The sequence below is a fragment of the Bubalus kerabau genome, chromosome 16 (genome assembly GCF_029407905.1).
Source record: "Bubalus kerabau isolate K-KA32 ecotype Philippines breed swamp buffalo chromosome 16, PCC_UOA_SB_1v2, whole genome shotgun sequence".
NCBI lineage: Eukaryota > Metazoa > Chordata > Mammalia > Artiodactyla > Bovidae > Bubalus > Bubalus kerabau.
Window position 1 is genome coordinate 64,212,633 of NC_073639.1, and position 23,627 is coordinate 64,236,259.

The 23,627-nt window shown below is 52.3% G+C and overlaps 1 protein-coding gene across 3 annotated transcripts; it reads left to right on the top strand.

The window, feature by feature from the left end:
* Positions 1-3,879: 3,879 nt before the first annotated feature.
* On the top strand, positions 3,880-19,192 carry TBX3 (T-box transcription factor 3). 3 transcript variants are annotated; one of them, XM_055550000.1, is made up of 9 exons: positions 3,880-3,979; positions 4,758-6,377; positions 8,018-8,285; positions 9,190-9,249; positions 9,510-9,656; positions 11,897-11,973; positions 13,075-13,232; positions 14,644-15,320; positions 17,137-19,192. In XM_055550000.1, exons 2-9 carry the CDS (start codon positions 5,989-5,991, stop codon positions 17,605-17,607), a joined length of 2,247 nt encoding a protein of 748 aa, XP_055405975.1. In that variant the 5' UTR covers positions 3,880-3,979; positions 4,758-5,988; the 3' UTR covers positions 17,608-19,192. The 3 variants fall into 3 exon arrangements, with proteins under 3 accessions (XP_055405975.1, XP_055405974.1, XP_055405976.1); XM_055549999.1 differs by lacking the exon at positions 3,880-3,979 and having other exon boundaries at positions 4,692-6,377; XM_055550001.1 differs by lacking the exons at positions 3,880-3,979; positions 9,190-9,249 and having other exon boundaries at positions 4,693-6,377.
* The last annotated feature ends 4,435 nt before the right edge of the window (positions 19,193-23,627 follow it).

Below are 23,627 nucleotides of genomic sequence, written 5' to 3' on the forward strand. Positions count from 1 at the left end.
ATCTTGGAGGACACCTTATCATCCAGGCCAGGAATATGAGGGTAAGGTGTCTGCTTGAACCCCAGGGAGAGGTTAACTCCAGCCTGTCTTGATTTCTGGAAAAAAGGGAGAGTTGGGGGTGGATACAGAGGCAATACAGAAACACAGAAAGGCAGAAGAGAATCCAGAGAGGACCAGGAAAGCCAGAGAAAATAGGAAGAGAAGAGAAGAAGAACGAACAGAAAAGGTAGTAAATAAAATTTTTAAAAAAATAATGAGAGAAGTGAAGGCTGGGAGGTAGAGGCTGAGGAGTTATAGAAGCCAAGAACAAGATAGACGCCAGGAAGAGAAGAGAAAGTAGAAGAAACAGAATAAAGAACACAGATCTGCAGTCATGGAATCTTGAAAGACATGGACAGAGAGAGAGGACAGCCCAAGCAGAAGAAAGAGAAACAGAAACAGAAATGGGTGTCCTGTCTGGTCCAACCAAAACACTTGTGCCTACCTCTGGAGGGAAAGAAAGATGGGGAAACTGACTCTCCATCAAAAAGATTGATCCTGAAGCCTCCAGACCTGAGAGGCACTAGGCTCTTAAAGCAAATTTGCAGGGGGAAGGTGGGGAAAGATGCGAAACTCCAGGAGGAAAACCAAGCCTCCCAGGTCCGTGAAGTCCTCCTTTGACTTCAGAGCTGCGTGTGAAAGAGTCAGGTTTTGGGGTAGCACAGGGGTGCTAATGTGGAAAGGAGGGTGCTGGCTGCTATCTGCTAGAGGAACTTAACCTAGGCCCTCACCTCGGGGGAGCTGCCTCCCTGAGGTGCCCGCTAAAAAAAAAATCACCTCCAGGGTTTGGGGAATTGAACGCAAAGGACTATGGGAGTCCTGAAGCAGACACCTAGTCAGTTTCAATGTCTGTCAATATCAAAAGAGCCTGGGATCCCATGGGCAGGGGCACTGGCCAGAAACAGGAAGCTGTCTCTACCCAGAAAGCCCCTCCCCAGAGAAAGTTTACGTTTTGACCGACCTCCTTAGTAAACTTCTTAATTAGGCCCCAGACCCTCCCGGAGAAACCCCTGGATGTCCTTATGTCAACAGAGTTCCCAGTTCAGCGACACCTCGGACTGAAAAACAGCTCCGCGCAGCAAACGGTGGGCGAAAGTTTAAGGGGGAATAAGCGTGTAATAGTCCCTCGCCAGACCTCACACATGCTGAAAAGAATATTTACAGCAAACTTGCCAAAGTAAACGACCCCGCCTATCCACCATCCTTTCTCCTTCCACCCCACCGCGCCCCTCCCCCGGGTTTTGTAAACTCCAGATAAACACCATTCGGTCACAAAAGGGTCGATCTGCCCCTCTTTAGAGTAGGAGGCAGACGATGCCCTAGGGAGAAGTGGGAGCTGCAGAGGCTTCTTGGGGGGGATTCTTCGGCAAAGGGGGCTTCTCTGCCTCTTGCGTGGCCTGATCTGGGGATAGAAGATTTGGTTGCGTGCGCGTGCGTGTGTGCGCGTGTGTGCACATATAACATTTATTCTGAGGCTCCTCAACCCCTTGCCCACTTTAAAATCCTCATTCATTCTATTCTTCACCTTCAACACTTCAGACATCCCAGATTTGGAGAGAATAAAAAAAAATCAGGCCTACAATTAGGTGAATACTCTTTGCAATATAGATGGAGGAATATTGTAGGGACACCAGAAGTTCGGCGCCTCCTCTTGGATTCAAATTTTGGCCCCCATTTCCCGCTCTTTTAAAGCACCGTTTCTCAGGCTCTGCCAGGGTCAGGCTAGGCTGCTTCAGTATTTCTCCGTCTGTCTTTTGTTGAACGTGAGGCGGGGAGAGAGACCGAGAAGATCGAAGGGGTCTGCATGGAGGGGGTGGGGGGGAATGACCATGGTAGAGCCCTCGGCTACAGCCTAAAAGCCCGGGCCCGTGGCGCGCTGGTCTGCAAGTTGTCCCAGCTGCCAGGCCTAGCACAAGTCTTCGGAACGCGCTGGCCAATGTTTAACCCGAATGCAGTGACCACCATGCCGCTTTTGTTTGTTCGCAAATTAATCACCCAGCGCACGGCCGGCGCCAGAGTGGGTTTATCACCCACCGGGAGGGGGGCGCGGCGGCCCCGCAGAGACAAAGAGGAGTTCGCACCTTCCCGCTTTTGATCCCCAGTTACTGCGGCCTCCCTGCATAATACGAGCCTCCTGGGGCCGAGTCTGGGAGGTCAGTCATAATTGGCGGAAGTTTGCAGACCATTAGCAAGATGTCGACATTTTCGATTCAGAACCCCACAAACTTTCCTCTCCCGCCTTCCTCTCTGGCGCGCTGGAGTGGCAATGGGGGGTCAGGAGTGGCAACTGGGGTGACCCCAGGGTTAAGGTGGAGCTATGGGCAAAAACAGGCACGTGAGAGAAGGGGCCGAAATCGTGGTTAAGTCCACCTCCACCGTTGAGGCCAAAGGCAAGTTGAGATATTTACAAGTGAAATCAGCAAACTCTACTCCCACAGTCCAAAACCGAAGCGAGGCCAGCATGCGGACGACCGAGTAAAATGTCTCTCTTCTTGGGCATCTGGACGCTTAGGACACCGATTGGGTGGATGTGGATGTGTGTTGGGGGTCATCTCGTGCTTGCAGAATTACTTTCCTTCTCTTCGGTGCGTCGGAGCAGAGATTGGCCGGCGAGTGCAGGCAAAACCAGACCCCGGGTTTGGGGCCGCTGCTGAAAGCACAGCGGTGCGGCCCCAGGCTCCGGCGGCCAGCAGAGTGGGGGAAGGGCCGGTTTCAGCCTCCGGAGACTGGTGAAAACCCTGCGGTGACCTCGGTGGTCGGTGTCAGAAGGGGAAAGGCCTGGGCTTCTCGCACCCTCCGGGGTCGGGCCGCCAGGGACGCGGGAGGGGGCATCTTGAGCCGACACCCTGACCCCCGCCGCTCTTGCTCCACCACCGCAGAGAGAGGCCGAGAGACCGGCCAGGAGAAAGACAGACCTAAAGGGAGAGAAAGGGGCGAGATGGCAAGCCAGATGGAGTTCGCAGAACCACTCTTACTCTCTCTGGTGACTAGGGAATTCTTAGCGCTGGCGCCAAGCGCTCTTAACCATGTGCGTCAAAAATGCGAGGCTGGAAAAATCTCCTCGCCTCAAAAGTTCCGCCCCTATCTCCGCGCGGTTGGCCCACAATGGAACTGCATTTTTCCCCACCCCCCACTTGCTCCCACTTCGGAGTCTGGAAGCTGGGAGTTTAGGGGGTACACGAGGCAAAATGTAAGAGAGGGCTCTGCTGGTTACCTACACACAGTCACACACACAGAACAACCCGAGCCTGGGAGTTCTTAACTCCCTAGGCCCCGCAATTAGTCCTTTCTTGGTTCCACTGGAGAAACTTCCCAGCTTAGGAAGGGTAATAGAATACTGTCCCCAAGACGTCCCTCCATCTAAGCAGCGATGGCCCCTAGAATTGGGAAATGTGGGTCTGACCCGGACAGGGACCTGCGGTAAGTTACCAATTCGGCGACAGGTCTGATGGATAAGATCCTGTTGCGTCCCTCCCTTTCACCCTTGCTGAGCACCCCCCACCCACCCACCCACACACACACACACACCTGAACTGGAGCCAGTCACCTCGCCTCTGGGGTGAGGGCGTTTCACGATTTGTTTTACAAATTCACCCCCGACTTCTGGAGAGATAAGTCTCCGGGTGGAGAAAAGAACTGAGGCACCAAGAGATAATTGCGAAGCCTGGAGAAGATACGGGCCTGGAGCACCTCCGCCCACCAGCTCGCCCACCCCATTCCAGCAGCTCCTCACCCTGCCTACCGCCGAGGGGAGGGCGACGGCTGGACGCAGACAGGCCCAGAACCTAGTCCCTCGCTGTGCTCACTTTGTTCAGATACCCTCTCTGCTCTCACACACACATTCAGGTGGAAAACCGGGAGCCCGAGTCCAAATGGAAGACTAGATCTATCTAAAAGGGCTGGTAAATCCATTTGAAAAAAGCCCGAATCCGCCTCCGGAGTGAGTTGAGCGCAGACCCAGGGCTGCAGCGCAGGCTGGGTCAGTGTTTGCGTGTATATGGTTTCCGCGGGTGGCTGAGTCCTAGTGGACTGCCGCGTGTTCGCGTACAAATGTGCTGGGGGTGTTTGGGTCTCCGCGCATAGTTTCGGGTGGGGCGCGGTGGGGAGAGAGCCCCTCGCGTGGGCTGAGATCTGGCCGCACCCGCGTGCTCGGGAGCCCGCGCGCGAGCCCTGCTGCTCCGGGCAGACCGGCAACGAGAAACACCCGAGCTCGGGAGCCCTTGAGCGGCAGCCGGGAATAGCTTGGCTCCACGTGGGGCTGGAGAGCGCGCACAAGCCTGGAGACGGCGGCGTTCGCCTCTCCGCGGCGCCTGGCGGCCGGATGGCAGCTCACGGGAGCCGGGGCCGTCCGCTCCGCTCGCCCGGAGCCGGGTTAAAAGCGTGAGCGGGAGAGAGAAACGCCCGCGGCGGCCGGAGAAGCGAGCCGAGCGCGCGAGAGGCGAGCGCCCCTGCCCGGCGCCCGGCGCGCTCTCCGCCTTCCTGGCCAAGCTCGCTAGCTCCCGCCTCCCTCCCCCGTGCTCCCTCCTGCCCAGCCTCCTCCCTCGATCCCGGGCTGGATGACTGAGGCATTTCAGACATGGACTGAGCCAGAGCGAGCGAGCAAGAGAGCGAGCTCCAGGGCTGCTGCGATCTCTCGATAAGCCACCTAGAGGCGACTCGGTGCGCGCGCTCCCCAGTGGCTCCCCGCCCTCCCTCTGATCATGTTGACATATTCACAGGACAGGCAGTAGTACCGTTGCGGCGCTGCGACGTTACAGTTTCCGACACCTTCTTTTTATAACTCGGCTCTATCCCCCAGCACTCGACCTGTGAAAACCACGCCTATGCAGCAACACAATTGGTCCGAAAGCGTCAAAGAGCCAATCAAGAGGCCTCCGGCTCCCCGCAGCCCACAGCAGAGCCCGACCTTCTAGACCGCCGAGCAGACGCCCGGGGAATTCTAGAGGCGGAGGAGGGTGGCGAGGAGCTCTAGCTGGCTTTCTTTCGCTCCCTCCCTCTCCTGGCGCTCCTTCTCCCACTCCGGTCTCTCTCTCTCTCTCTCTCTCTCTCTCTCTCTCTCTCTCTCTCTCTCACTCCCTTCTTTTCATTCCCCTCCTCCTTCCCCCCCTAAATCCTCCCAGCCCTGCGCGTCTGGACGCAGATTTAGGAAGGGAATTCGCTCACGTTTTAGGACAAGGAAGAGAGGCGCGGGAGCAGAGCACACACAGCAAGATTCGGATTGAAACCCAGACACCCTCCGGAGGCTCGGAGCGGAGGAAGGCGGAGGAGAAGGGCGAACGGAAGCCCGCGTGCAGTTCAAGTTTTGATAGCGCTGGTAGAAGAGGGCTTCCATCAGAGATTTTTTTTTTTTTTTTTAAGGAGAGAGACTTTTTTTTTCCGCTCTCTTCGCTCGCAGTTCCAGCCGGTCTAGCGCAACTGCAGACGCCTCCCGCGAGCCAAAGGGAAAGGCTAGAGACGGGGGGGCGGGGGAAGAAGAAGGAGAAGAAAAGGTAAAAAAAAAAAAAAAAGTCTCCTAGGAGAGCCGTCCGCATTGGCAACAAAGAACTGGGGGCTGGGGAGCGATCGCTGGGACCCAGGGCAGGCGTGTCTATTTCGAGCCAAGCAGCAGGGCTCCGGCGCGAGTCCAGACCCTGCTCGCTCCCCTCGCCTCGGAAACCGACTTCCAGGAGCGGCTTTTTGGAAACGCCAGACACCGGGACCGTCACCCAAGCGACTATGTCTCCTGATTTCTCGCCTTGCCCTCTTTAAAAGCGGCCTTCCCCTACCCCAAAGACACTTCCCACTCTTCACTTTGAGGTGCTTTCGTTGTGATCCTCCCACCGCCTTTTTTTTTCTTTCGCTTTTTTCCCCCCTCCAAACTATGCGCTGCTGTTAAAAAAAAAAAAAACAAAACTAAACAGCAGCTGCGGACTTGTCCCCGGCTGGAGCCCAGCGCCCCGCCTGGAGTGGATGAGCCTCTCCATGAGAGATCCGGTCATTCCTGGGACAAGCATGGCCTACCATCCGTTCCTACCTCACCGGGCGCCGGACTTCGCCATGAGCGCGGTGCTGGGTCATCAGCCGCCTTTCTTCCCCGCTCTGACGCTGCCTCCCAACGGCGCGGCGGCGCTCTCGCTGCCCGGCGCCCTGGCCAAGCCGATCATGGATCAATTGGTGGGGGCGGCCGAGACCGGCATCCCATTCTCGTCCCTGGGACCTCAGACCCATCTGAGGCCCCTGAAGACCATGGAACCCGAAGAAGAAGTAGAAGATGACCCCAAGGTACACCTGGAGGCCAAAGAACTTTGGGATCAATTCCACAAGCGGGGCACGGAGATGGTCATTACCAAGTCGGGAAGGTAAGCAAGCCACGCACCCTCCCCGCCCCCACAACTCCCCTAAGGGACTGGAGGTTTCTTTTCTCCTTTTATTTATCTTCTCCCAGAACAGTCGGTTTGCCAGTTCTTTGACTTAAAGGAAAACTTAGTCCCCCCCCCCGCCCAGAACTGTGTACAGAAACCTCCCCGGCCTTGCCCCAGTGATAGGAAATTTCAGCTTACCTGGGCGTCTGCAGCGGGTGGTTTTTCCTACCTGGTCTGCATACTGGATTCTCTATGGGATAGGTAGAATTTTTCAGTGGTACGCAGATATCTTCTGCAGGAAGAAAGAAAAGCACCCCCATTGCAGGAAAACTCACTGTGCAAACCTTTCTGGACCATCCCTGTGTCTTTGTAGATGTTGTATTTTTGTCTGTTTCATTTACACTGAACAGCTCTTTTTGTTTGTGTGGTAGTGGGAGGCCTGGCTGAAACTGCCCTGCCCTTTCAACCCTCCAGCCTAGCTTCTGGGTCTGGAGGGGGCCTGAGCCTGCCCCCTGCCAGGTTTAGAGAGGAATCCAAGGGAATTTGGGGTTTGTCCATGCTGCTTCGTGTGTCTGTAATCAAAGGGAGAGTTCAACAGGCAACTCTGGATGATTCAGATTGTGTTTGCAGACCCAAGGAGCCAGAAGGGAGACACGTACTGCTGTTTCATGTGTGACTATATTTTACATACTGTTTAGAGGTCCTGGCCTGACCAAAACGTGCCTGTCATTTAAAGTCACTGATTTTTTTTTTAAATGGCATTGAAGTCTATCAAGGCATACAGTTGAAGGCATAAAAGGAAAATCTCCTCTTGTCTTTAGCTCTCTGTGTCTTTCCAAGCTGAACGAGGCCAAAGTTTGCCACTTATCCTCCAGCCCAGAAGACAGTTTCATAGCGATGCATTCCCTCCTCCCTTTTAAGTCAAAAGTACAGAATGCTAACACTTCAGGGAAATAAAGACCAGTTTGGTGGTGGAGTCTTGTAGTTTGGGTCTGGTCCCGAGCAGTGGGGGTAACGTGGTTAGCAGCGCGCTAGGCAGGCTGGTGATCAGGCCTCTGAGTCCACCCCAGTCTACAGAATTCCTTTCGAGAACTCACCGAAGTAGTTTCATTTCGCCAGCAGCGGGATTACTGTTCCACAGCCGAGAGGGGTCCCGACTTGACATTTCTTTTCTTGATCCATTTAACATTTTCTCATCTATGGGTGGTGGAAAATTCTAGCCTTGATTAACCAAAGTTGACTGAAATCCTGCCTGAAGCTGTTTAGAACTAGACACCGGCACGAAAAAGCATAAGCAAAAATTTACCTCTAAGGAGGGCAACCTAAAAAGTCACACAGGGGACCAAAAAATTACAAGGAAATTATTAGACAATGTAGAGAAACCCAGTGCCCCTTATTCACTTGTTTTGAATCTTGGGCCGTTTAAAATAGAAACATTGAAGCGTATTTAATTCTTCTGTTGCTGAAGGAAGCAATTTTGCACCCAGTCCTCATACTCTGAACCAGTACAAGATCATCCTTTGTAACAGAAAGTTTTAAATTTGATTGAAGTATTTTAGCATAGAGGATGAAACCCAAGATTCTGAGTGATTTTTTTTTTTTCCCGTTTCTTTTCTTCCCTCTTCTCTCCCTTGTAGGCGAATGTTTCCTCCATTTAAAGTAAGGTGTTCTGGGCTGGATAAAAAAGCCAAATATATTTTGCTGATGGACATTATCGCTGCGGATGACTGTCGCTATAAATTTCACAATTCCCGGTGGATGGTAGCAGGAAAGGCTGATCCTGAAATGCCGAAGAGAATGTACATCCACCCGGACAGCCCTGCTACTGGGGAACAGTGGATGTCCAAAGTTGTCACTTTCCACAAACTGAAACTCACCAACAACATTTCGGACAAGCACGGATTTGTAAGTTTCACTGCTTGCCTTCCTAAAATTTCCTGTCTTCTCCCTAGCAAAGGCAGTGCTTTCCGCTTCCACGTAAAATCCAGTTTCTCCCTCGCTCTCAGTTACAAAGCATAGCAAACTTGTTCGATCCACAGAGAATTCCGGGGTGTTTCTCTTCGGATAATACAAGGCCTGGCGTTCTAAAATAAGTGAGGGGTGAGAGAACTTTATCGGCTCCTGTTCCGTGGCAAGGCCAGGTCTTGGTAACTGCTTGACCTGACAGGAAAGTTAAAAACCCATTGTGAAGATGGAAAATTAAAGTTAGGTGTTCGTAAAGGATTTGTTTTACGATATCATACTTCTATTTTGAAACCAGTCATAGTATTGTTTGGGAGGGTTTTAAGGTTTGAAACCTCGACTGCGTTGGTGAGATAGTGTGGGTACAGATTTTGAAAGATTTTCTTCCCTTGGACTAAAAAAGAATCTGGCTCAGGTGAAGGTCAGGTTTACCAGAAATGAGACCTAGATCTCCCGGTACAAAAATTGTATGTGTGTTGCGGGTATATATATGGATTCAGTGCGGGAGTCCCTAGAAACTTTCCAGAGACTTAGATTGCTTGTAAAAGTCAAGCAAGGGACCTTTTGCCCCCTGCCCCTACGCCTCCCCAACATTTCAATAAAATAAACAGAGTGATAAGTGAGGAATAAGCAGAAAGATTAGGCCCAGGAAGACATGAATGGCGTGGACATATCTTCAGCAAGCAGGAATTGCATTTGAAGCCCTTGATTTGATTAAGGCATAAATATTCCTCTCTAGAGTTCAGCCTTTCAGGGCTTTAAGTGGATTGGGCTCATCAATTAGTGGGCGCTTAAAGGACTGAATCATTTTGTAAATTAAAATGCATGTTTTTCTCTATCTTTTAAGACTTTGGCCTTCCCAAGTGATCAAGCAACGTGGCAGGGGAATTATAGTTTTGGTACTCAGGTAGGCTAGGGTTCAACAAAGCAAACTTAGATGGTGAGGGTGGTGGGGGGGAGGGCACCCTTTGGAAACTGAGGAGCAATTTGGATTCTCCAGAATGTAACATGTGGGGAGCTGAAGATTCCCACCGAGGTACTCCGAGAAGGTGGGCTCCCCGGTGCCGTTGGTGGGGTAGACGTCAGCCTGGCAGGGGTCCTAGGAACCCATTGGTCTTCTGCTAAATCCTCTTGTGATGTGTTTCTCTCCTCTTCCGGCCCCTGCAGACTATACTGAACTCCATGCATAAATACCAGCCCCGGTTCCACATCGTGAGGGCCAATGACATCTTAAAACTTCCTTATAGTACTTTTCGGACATACTTGTTCCCCGAAACCGAATTCATCGCTGTGACTGCATACCAGAATGATAAGGTAACCAAAGTCGCTTTCCTTTTTAATGGTGATATTAACACCTCCCCACCCCCACCCCCATCCCTTAAACTGCTTTGGGGCGAGGATGAGAAAGTTATAAGAGCATTGCAATGGGAGTCTGATTTTTCTTTTGTGATTTGACTTTCAGTGGAGCTTGGGGGGAAGGGGGCAGCGGCACATAGCAGAGGCAGAAAGAAAACTAAAAAAACTTAACCAGCTAGGGATCCAATGCTGAGTGGAAGAAAAAAAAAAAAAGCCAAACTAACACTGCCAGTGAGAAACTCCTGTAACCACCTTAAGGTTGCCTGCCCCACCCCCACCCCGAGCTTTCCCCTGTTTCAAGGTTCCTCCTCTTTTCATTCAGGAAGAAGGATCCAGAAATCAGGTTCGAAAGGAACCAGCTAAAAATTGAAGGCAAAAGCCGGTAGGGATCTTGGGAGGGGAGTCTCAGCGGAGACCAGATTTTCTCCCCTAGCCAGAAATCCCGAGTAGCTGGTCTGGTTTTTATTACCTTTTATGCTGCTGTGTTTTTTATGGTGTGTGTGTGTATGTGTGTGTTTGGAAAAAAACTACTCTGATCACAGGGTCATGCTAATTGAGTTGTCTGAGGCTTTTGAGATGAGATGACCAAAGTTACCACTTCATTTGAAGGTTTTTTTTTTTTTCCCTCCCTGGGCCTGAGGCCGGGGATTAGGAGTACCCCCAAATGGAAGAGCAGACAGCACCTGGTATGTAAGCTATAGTGGCCTGAAGGTCATGGGTGTGTGCACAGAGCAACACAGAGAAAGTGGTACGAGGGCACCAGTCTCTGGCATGGCTGTTAGCAGGCAGTTACTGGGGGTAGGGGTGGGGTGGGGGGGGCACCTGAGGACCCCTGCTCTTCAACTTCTGAACCCTGGTCCTCAGTGCCAATCCAGCTCACCAAACAACGCCGCCCTACATTTTGATTTCATTCTCACTATGGGTGGGTCTCTGTGGCCCACTGATGGGGTGTTCCGGGTATGTTTCCTTCATCTGAAGACTAAAGACATCAAGGTCTCCTCTCCCTGAAAGAAGTACAAACAGGAATTGACTCCAAGAACAAGAATCCATCCAGGGGCCCTTTTTCCACCTCCAGCGAACTCTGTATACATCATCCCCTTCCTCTGCCTCCATCCCAGGAAAGGGATTTGAGAGATGACAAATGACTTTTTCCTTAGCGTGTAAAATGCACACTCCTTCTGGACCCAGTACCCTGTGAATCTAAGTTGTTAATGGAATAATAAAATATAGCATCTTTGATCAAAGCAGCCACGGGCCTTCTCCACCTAATGGCAGTGGCAGGGGCATATAAATGAAAACAAATGTTTCCAGCGGTCATTCGGTCCTTTTAAATCTGTAATTGTCAATATTGTAATTCCTCAAACACGTCCACCCCCACCCCCAACACCCAGCAAAAACAAAATCAAACCCAGTCCAGCAAAGGGTAGTGAAATCCCATAAATCATTTTATTAGATGTACAGAAAAAGTTGGAAGGTGTGCTGTGTGAATGTATGTGCATGTGTTTGGGCAGGAAATATACCATAACATATTTTATGATCAATTGCCCTATATATAAAAAAAATCAAAATGAAGGCATAATTTTAAGATCCACAGGTTGCCCTTTTGACAACTTTTCCATTTCTAAGCCCATGTGGTTGGCTGCCCAGGCAGGATCATTGCAGCTCAGAATCCCTAGTTTGCCCTCCTATAGGCAATGCCACGGAGAAGGCAATGGCACCCCACTCCAGTACTCTTGCCTGAAAAATCCCATGGATGGAGGAGCCTGGAAGGCTGCAGTCCATGAGGTCACTGAGGGTCAAACATGACTGAGCGACTTCACTTTCACTTTTCACTTTCATGCATTGGAGAAGGAAATGGCAACCCACTCCAGTGTTCTTGCCTGGAGAATCCCAGGGATGGGGAAGCCTGGTGGGCTGCCGTCTATGGGGTCACACAGAATCGGACACGACTGAAGTGACTTAGCAATAGCAATAGCAATAGGCAATGCCAGCCATGGCACACGTTCCTTTGGTTTTCCTCCCGGGCCCCCTCAAACTTCTGCTGTGTTCTCCTCTCTCTCTTTAACCTGGCATATCCAAATGACTTCTCCGGTTGGAAGTCAGATTTCGCATGGATCATTTGAGTTGGGGGGCAACCTCTGGGAATATTCTAGAAGATGAAGCCAATATCTCTTTCTTGCTTGTGTCTCCTCCTCTAGATAACTCAGTTAAAAATAGACAACAACCCTTTTGCAAAAGGTTTCCGGGACACTGGAAATGGCAGGAGAGAAAAAAGGTGAGCTGTGGCAGTCACTTCTCAGACAATTTAGAAAATCACTTTTCTGAGACCTAGGACTCAGCTGTTAGAAGTGGGATGCAGGCCCTTTTCTTGAGAAGGGTGGTGGAAGGGTAGAAAACAACTTACTCCCCCTTGATCAAGAGTCTACAGATTTTACTACACTACTTTTTCTTCTTCCTCCATATTACCTTAAAGAAGGTCAGCTAGGCCACCCCCATAGGTGTCTCTGGAAGAAAAGTATCAGGAATAACAGATTATATACAGACGCCTATTAATTCCTAATTAATTTAAGTTCATTCTGGGCAAGTCCCAGGAAAGGACTAAGCCATTCACAAAACGCTGTGGAATTTTTGCAATCTTGTCTTACAAATACTCTCAGACAGAACCTAGGCCCCTGGAGACATATATGGCTCCCTCCTTTTGTGGGGACATGTATCATTTTGCATTAAGCTGACAGCTGGATGGTATATAAAAGAAGCTCTCCCCTCCCCCCACTCACTTTCAAAGAATTTTGAAAATCTAGAAAATCAGCGCCAACTTTTAACCTATCCCCTGGGGGAATGGGTGGGCATTAAAAAATAATTTCTCACCTGGAAATAGATTCTTTTTCAGTCCTATTAATGTGTTGGTGAAATGATTACAGTACAGTGCACCATGAAATAACCACTTCCTCCCAATCTTAGCAATCAGTCCAGAGCTGGTCTGCTGTTTGTGTTCACTTCTTTGAGTCCTCTGTTCTCGTTGGTCTATGAGGCTGGCTGCTCAGCCGATCTGGCCAGCTCCCATCTCCCCTCTTGCTCTTGGCTTTTAAAGAGCAAGCCCCAGCCAGTGCCCCTTTCCTAGGGAAACCCTCTGGTCTTGAATACAAGCCTTCTTCCTCCCTCCCTCCCTCTGGGCTACAGTCTTCAGCCCAGTCCCAGGGTCCTGAACAATGCTTGGATCCATGTGGCCGCCCCCGGGGCACAGAGATTTCTGGGAATTAGTGTCATCCCGGGTTCAGGCCCGGTGAGGTGTGTGTGCCCAAACCTTTTGGAGAGGGTGAGGCTTTGGAGAGGGGGGAACACCCTCTATAATGCTGGGTGTCGGCTTCTGCCACAGAAAGCAACTCACCCTGCAGTCCATGAGGGTGTTTGATGACAGACACAAAAAGGAGAATGGCACCTCAGACGAGTCCTCCAGCGAACAGGCCGCCTTCAACTGCTTCGCCCAGTCCTCCTCCCCGGCCGTGTCCACTGTAGGAACATCCAACCTCAAAGGTGAGCCTGGCCACCTCTGACTTCTCAGATTTCTCCAGGTCTTGGAGGTTTGAATGAAGAGTTGGGACCTGGGAGCATCCACCAGGGAACCTGCCCCTCCAAAGCTTTAGATCCTTCTAGAAGCTTGTAAAACGGAAGCCAAATCTCACCAAGGGTGATCAGGGGTGTCTCCAGCCCCTCCAAGTTAGTCTGAGCTCTCAGATTCCTTTCTCCCAGACATTGGTCTGGCAGGGATGAGGGGGTGGTCTCTGTTCCTGTGTCCCCTCTGGGAGTGGGGGGCTGGAGCATCCCTCTCTTTTGTACCTCCAACCAAGTAACAACTGATTTTTTTTTTAATATCTTTGAACTCTAGCTTAAAATGTGTTGAGCCGGCGGAGGGGGGGGGGCGGGGGGATGGGAGATTCTCTGCCACTTGGAACAGGGAAGGGGGCTGAGAAAAATTCAGCTCTAGAGCCACCCTAGACCTATGATAGGAGATGGGAGCCCTGAGAGTGGGAGCTGGGGAGGGCAGGGGTGGAAGGGGAGGAGCTGCTCGGATCCTCAGTTGATTTCCTGTGTTTAAAGAACTATTTATTTGGAAAGACACACATGCTCTCAAGGGGAAGAAACCTGTTTTTTAAGTGAAATAAAATGAAAGTCCTTTATGTCTTCAGTCTGTTTAAGCTTTAAACACAAAATGGGATCGCTTTTTCTTTTTTTCTTTTTTTTCTGGTAGGACACCCACAGAGGGTGTGGTGAGAGCAAAAGAGAATCTATGATTGTCTCCAGGCAGTAACCCGCCCCCTCCCCCGCCCTCCCTCAACCATCACCCATCTCTGTCTGCAGAGACAGGCAAACAGAGAAGGCTCCGGGGAGTGTGTGTGTTGGGGGAGGGGTGTTCATGTCTGCCACTGCCGATTCAGACGTCAGGGTTCTCTCCAAACAAATCTTCCTGAAAGAGTCCACAAATCTGTGGAAGGGACTGAAATCAATCATTCAGGGAACAAAGCGGGTAACTAGAAAGTGTTCCTGCCCTGAATTTTAGTGTAAATCAGTTTTTATTTTTTAAAAAGTGAATTTGCAATCCAGTGGGGGGAAAAGGCCAGTAAAGGCTTTGTCTGACCTAGTAGGAGATCAGTCCACATGTATAAAATAGTAAAATTCACTACTGCAGGGAGGATTGCAGCTTTAGCTAGAGACTTGAAATACATGACTAGCTGGTGGAACCCTTCCTCTGAAGTCTGAGGTATTGTCACACTCCCACTTTGCAGATGAGAAAACTGAGGTGCAGAGGGGTTAAGAGGCTTTCCCAGGGTTGCACAGCTGGGAAGTGGCCGAGCTGGGGATTCCAAGTGGGGCACTGGAGTTGTGCTGGCCCAGGTTTTAGAGCTAACGCCCTTCCGCCTGGCTTGTGTTCCCCCTCCCGCGGTAGATCTGTGTCCCAGCGAGGGGGAGAGCGACGCGGAGGCTGACAGCAAAGAGGAGCACGGCCCTGAGGCCTGTGACACGGCCAAGATATCCACCACCACGTCGGAGGATCCGTGCAGGGACAAGGGCAGCCCGGCCGTCAAGGCACACCTCTTCGCGGCCGAGCCCGGCGGCCGACCCCGGGACAGCGGGCGGCTTGACAAGGCGTCGCCCGACTCGCGCCACAGCCCGGCCACCATCTCGTCCAGCACCCGCGGCCTGGGCGCCGAGGAGCGCCGGAGCCCGGGCCGCGACAGCGCGGCCACGTCCAAGGCCGCCGAGGAGGCGCGCGTGCTGCCGGGCAAGGAGGCCTTCGCGCCGCTCACCGTGCAGACGGACCCAGCCGCCGCGCACCTGGGCCAGGGCCCCTTGCCTGGCCTCGGCTTCGCCCCTGGCCTGGCCGGCCAGCAGTTCTTCAACGGGCACCCGCTCTTCCTGCACCCCGGCCAGTTCGCCATGGGGGGCGCCTTCTCCAGCATGGCAGCCGGCATGGGGCCCCTGCTGGCCACCGTGTCCGGGGCCTCCACAGGCGTCTCGGGCCTGGATTCCACGGCCATGGCCTCGGCTGCCGCAGCGCAGGGACTGTCGGGGGCGTCGGCCACCCTGCCCTTCCATCTCCAGCAGCACGTTCTGGCCTCTCAGGTATTTATCAGCTGCCTCTGTAGCCCCTCCTTCCATTCACTCTCCTTTGCCTGCCTTTTAGAACCAGACCCTCACCAAGTCTCCCTGCCTAATAATAATAATAACTTATTATTACTAGGGGCAAGGCTTATTTCATTGATTCATCATAACCTCATACCCCCCCCCCCTCAAAACTTAAGAAAACAATTTTTCCCCTAAGTTAAGGGCTGTGTCTAGCAAAGTAACTAGGTGGTATAATAGATAATAACTCTTGACAGCACTTCCTTTGTGCCAGACACGCTCTTCTCAGTGCTTGATCTATTCTGTTTTTCGGTGATCCTATGATCACCTCCACCTTCTAAATGAAAGAGCAGAGCTCAGAAATGTTGAGTAACTTAACCAAGATCACACAGCTGGTAGGTAGGTGATGGAGGTAGGTGGTGGACATGAGTCTCTAGCCCTAGGCACTCAGACTCTGGGGGCCTTTTCCAGGGGCTGTGATTTTAGCTTCAGAGCTGAAATGTCTCTTAAATGTTTTACAGCCAGCCCTCCCCCAAGACTAGGGAGAGATCATGGCTTGGGGATGGGAACTGACTCCCTGCGGATGAGTTGAGTCTGTACCCTCCAATATGAAGCTACTTCCCTGCCCCCTCCCATCCCTCACTGCAAGCAGGCCAACCTGCTTCCCAAAGGGTTAATAGTTTGTGCACACGTGGGAAATGTCAGAGGACAGACTGGGGCTATGGCAGGCCTAGCAGCCTGTGTAAGGCTGAGACAGCTGTGTAGGGGCTTTGGGCAGCTGTGGGGAGACATTTCAGGCCGCTGGAAGTGTTCTGAACCTGGGCAAAAAGATTCTATGAGGTTTTCTGCACGCCCTTGCCTTTTGCCTCCTCCCCTCTAGGGAGGAGGGAACCAGAAAAGGGCTGGCTTCTGCCCTTCCGCCATCCCTCCCATCTCTTGATCTAGCCCTTTCTGGAGCCGTCACTGGTAGGTAGGTGACAGGTGGGTGAGGGGCTGCCTGGCTCAACAAGTAATAACAGTACTACTGAGGCAATGTGTCCAAGCCAGGGCCCCAGGATTTGAATTCTGCTTCTGCCACTTGCTAGCTGAGTGACTTCCTATACTGGGGCCTACCTCAGTTTCTCCACTTTTAATATCTGGGGCTCCACGAGCATATGTGGGGCTAGATGATTTCTCCATCTCTGTTCATAGCAAATACCCTTTACTCTCTCCCCTTCCAACTTGCCCTCACCCCTTTGCCTTTTGCTTAAGGATCTTCCCCAGATTTATTTATTTTTTTAGAAACTTCTAGAATGGAGTGGAAGGGCTGTGAGGTGGGGCAACAAGAATGGGGGGGGAGGGTGCAGAAATATATGTCCAATAGTTTATGCCCTCTGGTTTTCAGCCAGCTACTTTTGTGGGGTAGACTGTAGCCCCATTTAACAGGTGGAACAACTGACTGATGGGAGACTTTCCAGCAGTCTTGATGGCCAAGCACCTTATGTGAAGCATACTGCAGGCAGCAGCAGTTCATTTCATACCCACAGAGTCCCCCGAAAGAATACGAGTTGTTGAACTTTTCCGTTTTTGCCATACAAGAAAGCTGAGGCCTAGGGAGTACTTTGGCTTAGAGTAACACAGCTCAGATTTGGGTCTAGACGCAGAAGTTGGAGCGTCCTGCTCCCCATCCCCCCCACCCCCATCCCAGGGAGTGAGGTTAAGGACTCATCCGAGGGGATGGTGGGGGGTGGAGGAGGGGTGGTGGATGAGGTCGGCTCCTCCCCACAGCGCAGGCCCCGCTTGCTCACTCTGTCCTGTTGTTCTCCTCCTTGCCCAGGGCCTGGCCATGTCGCCTTTCGGAAGCCTGTTTCCTTATCCCTACACGTACATGGCCGCAGCGGCGGCCGCCTCCTCGGCGGCAGCCTCCAGCTCCGTGCACCGCCACCCTTTCCTGAACCTGAACACCATGCGCCCGCGGCTGCGCTACAGCCCGTACTCCATCCCCCTGCCGGTGCCGGACAGCAGCGGCCTGCTCACCACCGCCCTGCCGTCCATGGCCGCCGCCGCCGCCGCAGCGGGCCCCCTCGACGGCAAGGCCGCCGCCCTGGCCGCCAGCCCGGCCTCGGTGGCCGTGGACTCGGGCTCGGAACTCAACAGCCGCTCCTCCACGCTCTCCTCCAGCTCCGTGTCCTTGTCGCCCAAACTCTGCCCGGAGAAGGAGGCGGCCACCAGCGAACTGCAGAACATCCAGCGGTTGGTCAGCGGCCTGGAAGCCAAGCCTGACAGGTCCCGCAGCGCTTCCCCGTAAACCCCTCCCCAGAAAAGTCTCTTCATTCCAGTCCAATCCAGTCTGCAGTGCACTTTGTTGGATGTCACATAAACCCCGGGCGTGCAGTGAGGTCAGCCCTTTTTTGTGCAGCCCTGTCTGGGAAAGGGGTGCTGGACTCCCTGGAGAGAATGTGCTAGAAACAGGCCCTGTCTTCTTGGCTGTGGTTTATACATCCGGGATCTGGCTCAGAAACGTCCCAGTTGCATTGAGCTGTTGGGGGTAGGAGTTAAAGCCTTGGCGGCTGGTCTGGAAGCTGTGGGAAGATCCGAGGTAGCCAGGCCCCAGGAGGGGAGGTGTTGAAAAGTTTCTCCCCCAGTGAAGATATATATATATATATATATATATTTTTTTTTTTTTTTTCTTCACCGTCCCAAGTGGAAACACAAAATTGAAAAAAAAATACTGGGGACAAATGGATACATTAACACGATTCTGTTCGTGAAGATTAAAAACTTTCTAGTGACGTGCATATCAGTTCTAAATAAATTACTGGGCAGCATTGTTTGGGGAGGGAAGTCTCTGCCATTCTTGTTTAGTCTCTATTAAGGAAATCTGTGTCTTTTTAATAATTCTTGTGATGTTTTAAGAGCTCTAGGTCTCTTGCATGTTCCACAGTAATGTATTTGTGGGTTTTATTTTTGAATGCTTGCTTTTAGAGAGAAAATATGACCCCTTATCTTTTCCTAGATCATTGACAACCTTAAGGGGGATGGCTTAAAAGGAAGGGATGGGGAAGATACCAAAAATGAATTTATTTTATCTAAGCTCTGTAGCAGGATTCATGTTGTCCCTCTGGCAGTTCTTTTCTGTTTCCTGTATATGCAATAACAAGGTTTTAAAAAAAAAAAATAAAGAAGAAGCGAGACTATTAGACAAAGTATTTATGTAATTATTTGATAACTCTTGTAAATAGGTGGAATATGAATGCTCAGAAAATTAAACTTTAATTTATTGACATTGTATATAGCTCTATGTAAATAGGATTGCAGCTGTCAGGTTTTGTGGTTTTGTTTTCCTATAGTCAGTTTTATTTCAAGGTCACAGGATCGCTTTTAAAAGTAGAAAACACACTTTCTGCACCGACACCAACATAGTTATCAAAAGAGTCGTCTGCAAAGAAAATTTCTTTTCTAATGTCCAAAACTGGGGGAAAGTGCTATTTGCCATTTTACCGAAAACTGGGGAGGTGGTGCCACTTCCTAGCCCCACCTGAAATTCCTAAGAGTGTTTTTGAGATTGCTTGGGGCGGGTGGGGGGGTGGAGAGTGCAGAGGCTGTGGTTTGACTTTCTAATTTTTCTTTCCTATTTGTATTTGCTAGTCTCTGATTTCTTCAAAACAAAGTGGAATTGACTACTTACTGTCCTCAGAGTTGATGTTTTGAATTGGTGCCTCTAGAGAGATATATTCACAGTTAAAAAGTCAGGTGCTGAGAGATGGTTTAAAGACAAAAATTCATGAAGGTATATTTTGTGTTATAATTGTTGATGAGTTCTTTGGTTTTCTGTATCCCCCCCCCCCTTTAAAAATCTCATTGAAATTTCAATAAATTTTTATTGAAATGTCTTTGGGCCTCCTGTTAAGTGTTTGTTGTTTTTTTTTAGGGACCTTTCCTGAAAGTGGAGTCAAGTCTTTTCTTCCCTAGCTTCCTTTTTAGCCCCTTCTCTTTGCCTTTAAATAATTAAGACCGCCCCCACTGAACCCAAAAGAGATGTCACTCAAGTTACAAAGCTAAAAACAAAAGTCCCTTACTCGGCCGGCGGAAGGGAGCCGCTTCAATCTGAAATTACTTTTCCTTGAAATTAGGAAGCAAAACGAGAGGCGGAAGGGGGGCTGATTAGAATTGGATAGAATCGCAATTGCAGATACTTAAGTTTTAATGGAAAAAGAATGTTCGCTCCCTAAGTCAGTGTTTCCTAGCCGAATCCGATCAAAAATGAGTGCGAGGACCGCGAACGTTTTCGTTTGGGGTTCGCTCTTTCTCTGCGCTTCAATCTGAGCCATCCAAGTCAATTTTTTCTTGCCCCAGTGTGCAGAAAAGAAAAAAAAAAAAAAATCTAGCAGACTCTCCCCGCGGCTAGCCCCGGCCTGGCAAGGGAGCAACCCTCCAGGCAGCCCGAGAAAGGGATAAACTCGAACGTCCCCTGGAGTCTCCGGTGTCTCAAACTGGACTAGGCTGACCCAAGGTACCCCCTCCGAGTCCTCAGCCCGGACTGTGCGTGCGACGCGCGGCCAGCTCTGCGCAAACTTTGTGTCCCGCGAGGGAGGAGGGCAGTTTCCAAAAGGTAATTCCAGGGCACATATTTGACCCCCTCCGAGGGAAAAGTCACCAGGAGGCTGACACCCTCCTCCAGTTCTTCCCTCCAACCAGCCTCCGGGGCTGTTTGGGGAGTTGCCTTTTGAAGTTCGATTTATCTTTGAAACATTCAATAAAAAATGGTGAGGCCGTGACAGTCTTTGGTCTCCTGGCCTCCCCACCCCCAGCCTCGCCTCGGAGGGTGTGTGTGTGTGTGTGTGTGTGTGTGTGTGTGTGCTGGGGCGGGCGGGGGGTAGGGTGGGGGTCGCAGGGGTTGGAGGACGGGAAGGTCCTCCAGGCCGTCTCTTGCCCCGGGGGGCCTTGACGTGAGGACGCAGCCGGAGCCTGCCTGGCGGCTGCCTTTCCATCCCCGCCCCCGCCCCCCACCTCCCTGGAGCCCGCCAGCCCGGCCCCAAGTCCCTGTCACCTTCGGGGCCTCTTGAATGGCCGGCGAGGAGGAACCGCCCCCCCCCCTGCCCCCCATCCTGTACTTGGAAGGAGATCGAGGTCGAGACCTTTTGGAGAGGGGGCATAGCCCCTTCCATCTCCAACCAGGCACGTGGGGAGCCCACAGCCTCTCCAGCACTCTCTCCCAGGGTGGGAGGGAAAACCACCGGGGTCGGAGGTGGGTGCGTGGGGGAGCTTTGCGGGGCCTGGGGGCCTTTGGGGCGCTAGCTCTCCAAAGGGCCCGAAGATTTCCAGGGCGCGCGCCCTACGCGCAGAAGCTGCAGCTGACCGGGGCTGTTTATTGGCCCAACGATTAAGCGCAGTGCCTGCGCCCCGGGAAAGTGGCAGTCGGTTGGGGGTGCCCGGGAGGCGCTCTCCCTAACCCGGGTGGGGAGAGGCAGAAAACTGCCTCGGCCTCAAGGAGAGAACGAATGCTTTCCTTTCTCGGTCCCGATTTGCTCACCTCCTCCTCACCCCACCCCCAAATTCTCGGACGGTGCTCAGACGTGTGGTCAGCCTCTCTACCCCAGTGCTTCCTTTTTTTTTTTTTTTAATTTAATCTCCCGTGTATCTTATTTGTATATAGTGATGTTAATGAGTAACTCTTGTGGCGCTGATGGACGGGGGGTGAGCGGCTCACAATCTCTCTGGATTTCGTTGCCTATTACTCACCTGGCGCCGGTCGCAATCTCGCCGCGGGCTTTATGGTGGCGGCGGCCGCTGCGGAGGCCACTCGGGGCCGGCGCCTTCGCCTTTTTTTTTTTTTTCCCGGGCTTCGAGTGCCACCTATCTGTCTGGCCCACGAATGCGCCCCGGTGACGGCCGCTTCCTCGACTCCCCGGAGCCTCCCGGGTTCCGGAACTGGGGTGTTTCATCTTTGCCCCTTCTCATCCTCTCCACCCCCAGCCCGGGCTCCCCTCCTTCTCTGGGCACCACCCCAGCACACCCCCCACCCCCCAGCATCGGAAGAAGCCGCCTTCATCTCTTTCCTGAATATCACTTTCACTCCCGTTTGGGCCTCAGATGAGAAAAACAGTCCTTCCCAACTCTGGGTTTCCAAGAGCCTTCGGAAATTCAGTTGAAGGGGACACCCTCTCATTATTTTCTCACCAAATACCTTGCTGATCCGTGTAGAAACCTCCACTAGTTCCCCCGACCCTGTAGGGCATAACCCGAGTTCCTTATCGGTAGATAGAGAGAAAGGATCCCCGCTCCCCAGTCTACACCACTCAGAATCTCCCCTGGACGCAACTCCCTTGTGCCTGGTGCACTATCTCGTCCTTATTTTACAACGCTGGATTTTTTTTTTTTTTTTTTTCTGGTTTCTACCCTGGTCGCTTCTACGGGGACGAAGGGCACCCGGCTCGTGGGAGCAGCAGTCCGTAAAGGGCCCGGGCTGGGGTCAGCTACCGCAGCCTGCTGGGCCGAGCGATTTCGTGATTTGTAGATTTAAGGTGACAAATGCGGGTGCCAGCCTGAGCCCTTCGGCCCCCTCCCCTTGGGAAGATCGGCTCCGAGCCTGGTTGCGCCCGGGCGTCTGAGACCGGCGGCGGGGGAGGGGGCAGGCTCTTTTTTTTTTTTTTTTTTTCCCCTTCTTCTTCTTCTTCTTCTTCTTCTTCTTTTTTTTTTTTTGCTGTGCTCTGAGCCGCGGGTGAAGGCGTCCGAGTTCCTGCTGACCTCCCGGCGCTAATTGCAGGGGCCGAAGGGCGCGCTCTAGCAGAGGCCGGGGTCACGACCCTGCGCTCCTTCCTCCCGGGTCCCACCAAGCTCGAGGGAGCCGCGTGTGCGCTCATGGGCGTGCGTGTGCTAGTGTGTGTGTTTGTGTGTAGAGCCTCCCTCTGAATCTGAGCTGTCCTAGAACCCACCCTTCTTTTGTGGGGCAAGTTCCCGGCGGGTAGGCCCTTCCAAAAATTCCATCCAAGAAGGAAAACCCTGGTGCTGACCTTTCCCATAAGCCAGCAGACAGGCAGCCGCCTTTGGGCTCTTCGAGAAGCTTGAAACGCTTCGAGTCCGTGCGCTTTTCTGCCTCGCTGGTTTCCAATTTTGACCTCACGGCAGCCAGCCAAAAGAGTGGCTGTTGGGATGCAGATGCCAGGCCTCAATCGCGACCTGGCTCTTAGAGACAGAACTCTAGAAAGTTCGTACCTATGGGTAATTCTTTGGGCGTTCTGGAGCCAGGAGCTACAGGTGTTAGAAGTAGATGCGTGTGTGTCCGCGTGGACTTGTACGTGCCCCACCAGGAGACGTCTCTTCCAATTTGTATTTCGAAGTTGCTGCGCAAGACAGTTCCGGATGTAGATGCCTTTGGTTGCTTTATAATCAAGATGCGTATAATCAAGATGTATATGTTGCAGATGTCGGCGTTCAAAGTACACGAAACAACAATAATAAAATGAGCTGGCAGACCGAGGCACGTGCAAGAGACAGGCACTGGGTTCAGCGCCCCACAAAAGAGATCGCCTTTAACGCCGCCTCACAATTAACCCTATGGTGTGCGCGGACGACCTTTAGCCTTGTTGTACGAAGTAGGGGGAACGGAGGCTCAGAACCCTGAAAGCACTGACCCGGGAGCGCCCGGGGAAACTGTGAGCCAGCATTTGAGACCAAGTGGGCCCCGGAATCCACTTGAACCACTCAGTCTATCTAGTTCAGGTGGAGGTGTGCTTATATCCCGGACGTAGAGAAATCTATGGGCGTGTGTGTCGGATTTTGATGTGTGTCTCACCGGGTTTTCAGACGCGAGACCATTTTACATTTGTACTGGCGTCTGTCCGGCAGGGCGAAAGTGCAGTTTCTATCTCGGGGTCTCATTCTCTGGCCCTGTCTCCCGGGTCAAGGGAGGAGACCCCACGCTTGGGGCCATGGTTCCCAGGCGGATGCAGCGAAGGTGGAATGGGGACAAACCCCCACTTACAAACGCACGCGGCGGGGCACGCAAGTGGATACCGTGCTCTGGTCCGGATCCACAGGGACAGCGCGTTACAATCGCGCGGTCATGCGCCGGGGTGACCACGCTAACACGTTTCCCTCTCCCGCCGGGTGGGAGGGCGAGACTCCGGCTTTTCTCCGCCGCCCTCGGGTCCTCACCTGCGTCCCTAGCCCTCGCGGTGCTCCATCTTCCCAGGCGCGGAAGCCGGGGACCGCAGGTGGGGACACTCCCGGCGCAGGCATAGTTTTTTCTTTTCTGGTTCGATCCTGAGCAGCTTCCAGGAACTTAAGCAAATTTACTTTCTCTCGTTCTCTGAACTCATTGGTCCC